The following is a 10,786-nucleotide window of genomic DNA, read 5'->3' on the forward strand; positions in this document are numbered from 1 at the left end:
AAATCTCCAAGGCTAATACATGCAAGAAAAAAAAAAAAAGAAAAAAAAAAGCCTTTCGGGCCCTGAGAGGAGTAAAATGAGGTAAAATGCCAGGAGGTCCCAGAGCAGGCTGGAAGGCAGCAGCAGTGGCACAGGACAGAACTGGCCAAGAGGCACCACCAAGGCCCGGGAGGAACCAGCAGTGACCCTGCAGCCCCAAGGACACAGTGACTCAGGGGTCCCCCACAAACACTCCCAGGAGATGCATCTCAGCTTCCAACACACCTCAAGCACCTGTGAGCCCCACGTTACCTGTCCTGCCCAACACCCAGTGGGACAAACCAGACCTGAAATGCATCTTTTCCAGGCAGGAGAAGACTCAGAGTGACTGCACAAGCCCGAGATGTTCCTCTTGCTGGGTGAACACTGGGCACTTTTTTTTCCTGCTGTACCCAAATTCTTCAGGGGTCACAAACAAGTCACTTCCCAGGCACCCACCCACTGCCCCTGCCCACTCAAATGCCCCCAGAACATCAGAGAGGCGACTCTTCCGAAAAACATCTCGCTGAGGATTTACAGTGTTTAAAAGCAAACAAATGCAGCAGCGTTTGTGCTGTTTGTGTTTTGAAGTGTGACCTTGGAATTCCCTATTCATAGAAACTCGAATTGCTACTACAAGTTTTAACAAATTTTGGCTAGAAGTGTGGCTAAACCTGTGTTCTGAACGACACCGACAGCTCAGTGGAAATGCCACCGTGCAGTATTTGTGCATTGGGAAGATTACCAGAGAGAGAGAGAACTTCAGAGAGGGTAAAAGAAGGATTCCAAGGAATTACAATCAGCTTTACAGCTGCAAAATGCTTAAAGAGCCACCTCCCAGGCTGGGGGCTCTGGGGAGGGCACTGCCAGCAGCAGCCCCCAACATCTCTGCAAGCCCCTGACACCCCTGGCTGTGATGGGAGAGGCTGAAATGCCCGTGTTCAGAATGCAAGATGAGTCAAAGAACCCAGCCCGGAACACTTTTGCTCAGCAGTTCTGAGTGCATGTCCTGGGGCTGGGAAATGGGCCTCCACCACACTGATGCCCGGGGGGATTCCTCTCTGGACAAGCCGAGCTTTGGTTTGGGTTTAAGTTCAGCTCTTCTGGTACCAGGGACTAGGGTCACTCTGGAGATTGGCTGGCTTTCCTAGGAGAGTGACTGCTCATCCAAAGAACGTGGGAAGTGGCAGGTCAGGTGAGCCCAAAGCCCGCGAGCGCTGGCAGCTCCCTGAGGAGGGCGGGCTCTGGGCACTGCCTCCAGGAACACCCTGAGGGCTGTTCCTCCAGGAGAGGGTCTGGCATCCTCACCTGCACACCCTCCCACAGCACCACAGGGCAATCCAGGTAATTTCCACTGAAATCTGTGACTCCCTGAGCGTTCCCACGGCGATGATTTACAGCAGCACAAGGCGCTTCCATGTGCTCATTTTAACCCCAGAAAAGCAGAATAAACACCACTTATGACTCAAGCTTTGTTTTCACTGTTAGATGTTATTTTACAACACATTTTTGGAAGTCACTGGTGGATGACAGATATATTTAATTTGAAATTTCACCATTACCAGTACTTTTTATTTGAATTTTCAAGTCTGTGCTGACAGCAGCAGCAAAGCTCAACACCACTGAGTGCTAAAACACTTCAGAAGAGCCTCTCAAAGAAATTGTGTCATAGATCTAGTTCTGTGTGCTCCCATGCCAGAGAAAAAAATCACATTACACACTTCTGGAGCTTCCTGCCACAACAGCCACTACAACAAGGTCATCTAGAAGTAACACTGCTTTTTATACTATCTTTTAAAATAGGAAACTATATAAAAAGGAAATATTAGCACTGTTATTTTGGGTTTTTTAATTCTCAGCTATTTCCTTTGTGCACTGACGCTGAAGCATTTCATTTCCCCTCACAGAAGGCAGTGCCAGTGCTGAGTGACCAAAGAGAAACTACTTCACTCCTCTAGAAATACCTAGTAATCTAAACACCGGGGGGAAAAAGTTGAAATTTTACTTTCATTGCCTTTGATTTTATTTTCAAAAAAAGAAATACTGACAAATAGTTTCCTGTAGAGCTATTTGAATTAGAAACAGAATTTAAAGCACAGAGCTTAAATATAACTGGGGCTTCAAACCCCGAACACATCCCGTTCTGAGCTCAGCCCAGGTTAGCAAAGGGACAGACACTGCTCCAGCTCTTTTCACTCTAAAATAGGGAGCAACAGCCAAAGAGCTGGGACTGCCCTGGGGCAGTACAACCCCACTGAGGTGGGCTCCACAGACCCTACCCCTCCCTCACCCAGCCTGACCACTCCTCACGCTGTCAAAAAGGGCTCAGGCAACAACAGCATTTCTGTCTAAAACTGGCCTCGTGTCATGCAGTGGACAAACACAAAGAGATGAAATCTGGAGCCTTCCCAGCCACCAAACGTTAAATCTTTGAGAGGGAAGAAAGAAAAAAGAGATTTACTGGGCACTCTTTAAAGGCAAATTATAAATCTGGCTTTGAAAGACTTCAGTAAGTGCCACTAGAGAAATGCAAAGCTGTAGAGAAGTGCCAACACTGTGGTACCTGATGGCTCGCCTGTCACAGCACTGCAAGTGGCCTCAGTTTAGAGACTGATGCACTGTCACCCAAAAATGTTCCGTTAAGGAATCCTCCCTTGGCCAGAGATGCTAATTATTAAGAAAAACAGGTGGTTTTCCTGCCTGTGAAGTGATGAGCACCTGTTTCAGGTATCCTCAAGTCTGCAGGAAGGTCCAACCTCTTGCTAAATGCCCATGGACATTGGTTTGAAACTACCACCACTACCAGGCCTGAGTGTCTGTGAGACGTGCACTCAGGCTCTTGGGAAGGGCTACAATGAGCCATGGGTTTTGCTTTAAAACTTGTGAAAAACGAGCACAAAGTTAAATCATCTCTATTTAGTAAAAAATCTGTATTTAATGTTATTATTTCCAGAAGTTATGGAGCAAGCCTAAGTGCTTTCTCACTTCAAACAAAGTTACTATTTCAACTTTTTTGTGCAAGACACAACTTTGGAAGAACATTAAGAACTCAGAGTCTGATAGATAACCCTTGTGTGCTGCAGGATCTGGAATCTCACTGCTAAAAATCACTGTCCTGCCAAATCCAGGGACAGGCAGCACCCACCAGCACAGGTATCCAGGGACAGGCAGCACCCACCAGCACAGGTATCCAGGGACAGGCAGCACCCACCAGCACAGGTATCCAGGGAACAGGCAGCACCCACCAGCACAGGTATCCTGCCATTCAGCACACCCAAGATCCAAGCTCCCTGTGGTGGCAGCACACAGAGCCCTCTCGCTGTCCCCACTACCCCAACCTCATGAAAATCCCCTTGGAGAGGGGAAGGTGGGAGACACATCCCAGGGGACTCATGTCAGGGAAGGAAATTCTCATTTTCACTAAGCAGCTTGAGGTGTACAAATGCATCTGAGCCTTGGGCCTTTGATTCCCACTCTGGAGAAAGCAACAAACGTAACACCCAGGAAAAAAATCCCTAGTGCTGTCCTTAACAGCCCCGAAATCCACTTAGGTTCATCCTTCCAAACAATTTCTTGGAACTCCTTCAGCAGACCAGAACACACATGCACTGGTGACAGAAAATCCCCACAGCACCACTCCCTCCTCAGCATCAGCACTGTCAGAACCAGACACAAATGCCCTCCATGAACACACCTGCTAAAGAGGCACCATCCAGCACAAGAACCTCCCAGCTCAGCCCTCCCGAGAACACGGAATTCTGAAGAGTTTTTATATGGGGTCCTCTAAAACCCAAACCTTTTCAGAAGGTTCACTAGAAGCTGGGGCTGTGACCAAATGTGTATTTACCCACCCTGTGAACACAAACTCCGAGTCAAACGAGGAAGGGCCATGGAATCACCATGGAATCACCGGGATGCTTTGGAGAGCTCCTTCCTGCACTCAGGTAGCACGGGGTGCACTGGGCCCTTCCCTTCTCTGCCCTCTGGGCACCAGCTGTGTGCAGAGCAGCACTTCTGAAACACACTGCCCACTGTGTGAGAGCAATCCCACCAAAGCTGCTCCAGCTGTATGTGGAGTGCAGGATAAAACAGCACACCTTGTGCTCCAGAGCCCTCTGGGAATGTGCTTCATCACAGCAGCTGTGGGAAGGGCTGCCCCTTGTGCCCAGCCCAGGGACAGCCCTGGGAGCACAGCACGGGACACACCCCACAACACACCCCCTATCCTGGGGACTCCCTACCCACAGCACTGGGACCTGCAGCCACTGCTTTGGCAGGGCTCTGATTCTGCACAGACTTCAAATGCTGCAGAGACAAACCAAGAGGAGGAGGGAATATTTGATTTAATTTAATGCCTCTTAATTAAAGGAAGAATGGAATATTCCTACTGACTTTCAGTTTTTACGAAAATTTTCTTAACTGAAAGCCATTACCTCATGAACTACAGACAGGGAGCCTAAACCATAATCCACAGAATGAAGGGCTTCTTTCTTGAAAGCATATCAGAATCACAGAATCACTGAGGTTGGAAAAGACCTCTGAGATCATCAAGTCCAACCTTTGACCCATCCCCACCTTGTCACCCAGCCCAGAGCACTGAGTGCCACGTCCAGTCATTCCCTGGACACTTCCAGGGATGGGGGCTCCACCACCTTAATCACTTTAGTTGCCACAAGTTTATACAGGATTAATACCTCTTATTACATCTGATAGTTTTAAACTAGTCTACATGTAAATGGTTTGGGCAGTCAGGCCCCCAGCTGAGCTCACAACCACTGCACTGCTGCATCAGCCTTCCTGTGATTTCAGCTCATAACACAAACTGCTATAAAACTACAGCACATAAAATGGAAGTGAACATTTCCACCAAAAAAAAAAAAAAGATGATTTTATTTTACAAAGACCTGGCTATGGCTGAAATCACAGGGAAATGTACTAATTTCCAGGCTCTTCGTGCTACTGCAACCTAAGTCTCCCCTGATCATCCCAAGTTTTGCAAAATACAATAAGCAGTACAGCACAGAGACTCTGCCCAAAGCCTTCCTTTGGGTGTTCTGTTATCACTGTGGTCTGGCCTCACAGGTACCAGCAGCAGCTTCTCCTGCCCCAGGGGAGCCCTCCAGGGGCTCAGAGCGGAGCGAGGGCAGCACTGCCACAACCCCAGGGATCTGCTCCCTGAGCAGCCACTGCTTCATTCACAAACTCTGCTTGCCAGGCATTCTGGGCCCACAGAACTGTACACACAGAAGCAGATTTTGGTTAAAGCAGCATTCATAACAATAAACAAGAGCAGGCCAGAGCAGACTGGCTAGCACTGATTTCCCTTGTTTTCAGTACAGATTAGCATCCTCTCAGTTTGTGTTTCATCTTCCCTAAAATTAATTCAAGCTCTCAGCAAATGAATGAAAAGCCTGCCTACATCTATAAATTTGGGGGGAAAGATGGTTACATTTTCCTTCTATGCAAAGGGAGGAAGAAACCCTGGAAAAGTTTGTCTTCTCTTGCACAGAAAAGCCAAACCTAAACAACCCACAACTGACACCAGCTGCCCTTCTCCCCCTCCTCACTCAAACACTGATGACAGGACAGGCAGTGGCTCCCTTGGTGCTGAATCCAGGGGTCCTGCATTTAGGGCAGACACGGGATGCAAAACCTCAAACCTGCATTATCACCTCTGAAATAATGTGCAGATATTCAGTATATTTGATATCATTCCATGACTCTGACTATCTATGTATTTGATGTGCATTATCACTGCAACCCCAGTATTTCAGCACCTGAAAAATAAGAACAGCTTTCTTTCTATCCAGAGAGGATTCCTCCCCTACATCTATCTGTAATCATCCCAGAAAAGGTACAGAAAATAATTCTGGTTTAAGAAGTTTGTAACTCCTAACAGATTTTGGCAAGCCCAATTCCACACTATACATAACAAAGCAGAGGAGAAAGACCAGGGCCTTTTAACACCAGTACACAAAGAAACGTTTTCTTGCATCATTAGAAGCATAATCAGTCCCATGTTTTTCAAGCTTATGGAAAAAATGATCTATGACTCAAGATAAGGGGGGGAATAAGGTAACTGTGCAAATATTCCCACAGTGTATTCAAAAAATCTGCCTCGTTTTAATGCCAAAGTTTTTCCTTTTCAAAATGAACTTCATTTAGAGCAGCTTTAACATAAATGTACAAAGGACCAGCTTGTTTTCCTCGCCCCAGGCCCCACGTTGGTGCAGGGTGGGTGCCCAGAGCACTGAGGGACAGGAGCAGCACAGGAACAGGGCTCAGTGTGGAGAAGCAGTTCCCTGGGTTTGAGGGATTTACACGGAGCAGGGTCTCACAGAGCTGGGCCTGGTGAGACACAAAGGCTGCACTCACAGGGTGGCAAAACGAGACAGACAACACAGGAACTGAGGGTTCAGCCTTAACAGGGTTCCCACAGGTCGGGAAAGCATCTTGGGAGTGGGAATGCCGTGGTCAGGCACAGGGCTGAGCCCCACCAGGAGTCACCCCCTAATCCCAGGAAGCAGTTCCTGCTGGTGGATCAGGGAAATATAAAGTCTAAGGCCAACAAATCCCTCTTCTTTCCATTCAGAACATGTTTCCCCAGACCACTAGAACTGACTTTTGCAAAGAGAATTAACTGCCCATCACTGCGATAGCCCTGGCTGGAAGGCCCTGCTCACCCCGCTGAGCCTGGCACGGGGCTGGGGTTCCACACCGACATTCCCTGGGGCAGAGGGGAACGGGCAGAGCCGCCGCGGCAGCGCCCGAGCCCCGGGACCTGCCTCTCGGGGCTTCCCCCCTCCCTGAGGGGCCACACGGCGCAAGTGTCACAGGACTGTCTGGAGAGCAGAGACACCCGGGGAGGGGGAAGCCGGGCCACCCCTCCGGGCACTCCGGGCACAGGGACGGCCGCGCCGACCCGGGGCCGGGCCCCCCGTGCGGCGGGAGCTGCTGAGGGGCAGTGCCGGCCCCGCCCGGCCCGCCCGGCACAAAGGGCGCGGGGCCGCGGGGCCCCGGGCCTGGCACGGCCGGGAGGCGGCAGGACCGGCGCTGCCCCGCGCCCCCGGCCCGGGAGCGGGGCCGCTCCCCCGCCGCCCCCGGCCCGCTCGGCCCTGCCCGCGGCCCCGGCGCCCCCGCTACCTGCTCGTCGAAGCGGTTCACCACGGCCTGCACCCACTCCACGGGCTTGTGCGCCGCCATGTCCCGCCGCGCCCGCCCGGGGAGCGGCGGGTCCGCGGGCGGGGTCGGGGTCGGGCCCTCAGCGCGCGGGGCCCGCCATGACACCTCACCGGAAGCGGGAGCGCGCGCCGCCCCCGCCGCGCCCGGGGCACTCCGAGCGCGCTCTGCGCCTGCGCACCGCCCCCGCCCGCGTCCGCCCGGCCTTGCGCCTGCGCAGCGCCTGCGCCGCGGGAGGGGCAGGGCGGGAGGCGGGGGGCCAGGGGGCGGTGCAAGGGGCGGGGCTTGTTTTGTGAGGGGCGGGGGGGTCCGTGAGGGGAGGGGGGGTCCCCCGGCACTGACCGTCCGTGACCGCCCCGCACACGGGAACGGGGTCCTAAAGTGTCCCGTGAAATCACCTACCCAGCAAACCCAGCACACCCCGCTTCAGTCCCCTGTCCCGGGTGTCCGGGAGTGCCTCACCTCCCCACACCCACCCTGACCCAGCCTTTCGGCTCAGCCCGAACCGCTGTGCTCGGCAGATCATCCACAGTTCTTCTGCCACAGGCTGCAAGGTACAGTTGTGTTTTACCTTCTAAACATTAAAAAGGCCATTTCTATAGATCAGCTTATTTCAGTGTTCTCCTCCAAGGCGTCCCTGCAGAGCCCGGGCAGTGGCTCCAAGCTGAGCGTCCCCAGCCCGGTCACACCGCTCCGTGTTCGCTCCGTGACTCACAGAAGCAGGAGACGCGGATAACACACAAATAAACATCCACTTTCCTTCTTGGGAATGTTAATTTGTTTTCCTTCTGGGTAGACAGAAGCACAAAATAATGTTCTTTCCGGCTACAGTCACATTGAAGTTCTGACGATATAAATAAAGATGCAGCTCAGGGTGAGGGCTCTGCATTTAAAATTGGCAAATGCGCAGTGAAAAACTGGAGGAGAAAATGGACTTTCTGTTTCCCCACTCAACCGGGGCCTCGATGTGACCTGCAGACTCTTGCTGTTACTGTAGAACATATAATTATTACCAGCAGTAACCATATCAAATATTCTGAGTTAACTTTCCCTGTAAATAAAGAGCAATGAAATTCCTGTAATTCGGATTTAAAGGATGAGCATCCAGGAACTCGAGTCACAGCGAATATTCAAAGAAAAGGTCTTTTATAAAAAGATGAAAATAAATCGCAAACATTTTATTTGAGAAAAAAACCCAATTAACTGGTTGAAGAATAAACAGTGGTGCTGCACAGCGTGCGGTTCTGTGTGTCAGGAAATGCAGAGCACCCTGACAGACACAGTGCTCTGGGGTCTGTCCCATCCATTTGCTGGGGGCAGTGCCCTGGCTGTGGTGTAAAGCTATTGATCCCTCTGCCTCCAAGTGCAGTGGACTGGCTGGCACTGATACACTTCAAAAAGGGTTTTAAAGCTAAATGTTGCCTTGTGTTCTAGAAAAGACCCCTCTGTGTTGATTATCCATCCTCGTACCCAAACCAGACCCGCACGGCCTGTGCAGGTATCTGGTTCATTGTCAGAATCTCCCCTGGGGTGGCTGTGGGTAAAGCTTCTCCTGGGAACATTTCCTGCCCGTGTCTGTGTCTGGCACAGGGAAAGGCTCCACCAAGCATTGGCATCACCTCACGGTTCATGAGCACTTGTTACACTCCCCAACATCCCCCCGAGCAGGTGAACGGTTCCCTCAAACTCTGGAACACAGGATGGGCCCAGGGCTCTGTTCCCCAAAGAGCTCCTGCAGGTTTTCCTGGAGGGCACCTGGGGCAGGGCCAACACCAGCTGTGTCCCTGGGATCAGAGTCAAGGCTTTGTCACAGGAGTGCAAAGGCAGCGAGGAACACGAACCACAAACACAAACCACACAGAGATGAACACAAAACACCCAGCGGGTTCAGGGCAGCAAAGATCTTACCCAGGATTGTTTATTTTATTAAACCCGAGGGCTGGGTTCCCTGCTGGAGGCAGAACTGCCCCGCTGGGCCCTTCCCCATGGACTTGTCACATCTCCTTTCTCAACTGTTTATATATTTGGCCCATCAATACCCCACAGAAATCAAGCAGGAATAAACTCCATGGAGGCAGTTCAGCCACAATCTTCAGAGGGATCTCTATGTTCTGCCAAAATCCAAACAATAATAATTCATGCAGGGGCAGGAAAGGGCTTCAGCTGACTGATATGGTCATGAAAAACATGTCCCAAAATGCCAGAAAGAAATCAGGGTGATAAGATTAGATCAGAGAGAAGCATCCTGGGAACTCCTGACTGAGGTAGAAAAGGACAGGCCATTTCTTCCCTTCAAAACTTACTAAACAAAACCAGCAGTGCTTCTTCCTGTTTCTGGTAGTGTTTTTCCCAAAACAAATCTGTTCCCTAAAAGCAAGCATGACTTGCTGTAGTATTCCCAGATTTTAGATGGGGGGAAACTTCAGGGGCTGAGTGGTGATTTTGGAAATTCTCATAATGTTTTCCCAAACTCTTTGGAAAATTCCAGCCAGTATTTGGACCAGAGACCCAATATCCCAGAAGTGATCTGCTGTCCTAAAAACTCCACAATATCTCTGCTATTAATTTTTGTGCCAGACCCTGCCTGTGGGTACATGAAATCCCCCCTGATTCTGCCCTCCCACAGGCAGAGATGGGACAGTCTGTAACAGCCAGTTAGGTATTGTTGGAAGATAAACCACTCCAAGTTCCTGGCTCCAGATAACTCCCAGATGTGGCACCATTTCTTTAGCAGCTCCTGATAATCTCATGCTTCTTGGTTATTTTGGTGGATTTTTTAAAGACACTTTAGCAAGAGCTTCTTAATGCACTTCCTCAAGCTCCTATGTGAACTAAAATAAGAAATTACAGCCCAAGGTCTCCACACAGTGTTGTCAGGCTTTGGTGTGAATGCCAATGGCTTGTCCTTGCTAAAAATTTCCCGTTGTAGCTGTTGAAGTGGCACTAGTGGTAGGAGTCACGTGGCAGAGGGAAGTCCCTGCCATGTCTCTGCTCCCTCTCAGCAGAGGTTTAGAGCCACAGAAGTGTGAGCTGGGAATGTATCTGTGTGGGAAGAGTCTCCCATGGGAAGTTTCCAGACACCAGGGTTTCTAGTCAAAGCCAAAGGTGCCCCTTGAATCACTTCCTTGGAGGTGTTCTGGTGCTTCTGTTTTGCCTGAGTAAGAGGAGGAGGAAGCTGATGAGAAGGTCAGGGTACACAGAGGGAAGGATCTGGCCAGGTCTGCAGGAAAACCCACAGGAGTTCTCAGCTCAGGCTTTGTCCTTGGCTCCAGAGTGAAGGTGCTGGTCCTGTGTCACAGATACTGTCAGTTAACAACACCTCCAATAAAGTCCCCTTCAAAGGTAGAAGCCCTTAAGCATTTCCTGCCTTTCTGATGCATTTTACCCATTTCCTGCCTTTCTGATGCATTTTACCCTTTTAAATTCAGGTAATTTCGGGACATCACCTACAATGTACCCAGGAGGTCTGGGCCCCTCTGCTATTACACCTGAACTGGCTCTCAGAGGTAACACTTCTCTTGGTTTCTTTACAGAGAATATGGATTTTTCCCCCCCACATCTTTATCGTCTGCATTTCTCTACTTTGTGT

General features: G+C 50.5%; 1 protein-coding gene across 1 annotated transcript in view; it reads right to left on the reverse strand.

The window, feature by feature from the left end:
* Nucleotides 1-7,271, reverse strand: part of NF1 (neurofibromin 1) — a 74,838-nt gene extending 67,567 nt beyond the window's left edge. Inside the window, 1 exon segment of the mRNA XM_032707769.1 lies at nt 7,162-7,271. Within this exon segment, the coding sequence (XP_032563660.1) occupies nt 7,162-7,221 (60 nt within the window). The 5' untranslated portion in view covers nt 7,222-7,271.
* Nucleotides 7,272-10,786: the final 3,515 nt, after the last annotated feature.

The sequence above is a fragment of the Chiroxiphia lanceolata genome, chromosome 20, assembly GCF_009829145.1.
Source record: "Chiroxiphia lanceolata isolate bChiLan1 chromosome 20, bChiLan1.pri, whole genome shotgun sequence".
Lineage (NCBI taxonomy): Eukaryota > Metazoa > Chordata > Aves > Passeriformes > Pipridae > Chiroxiphia > Chiroxiphia lanceolata.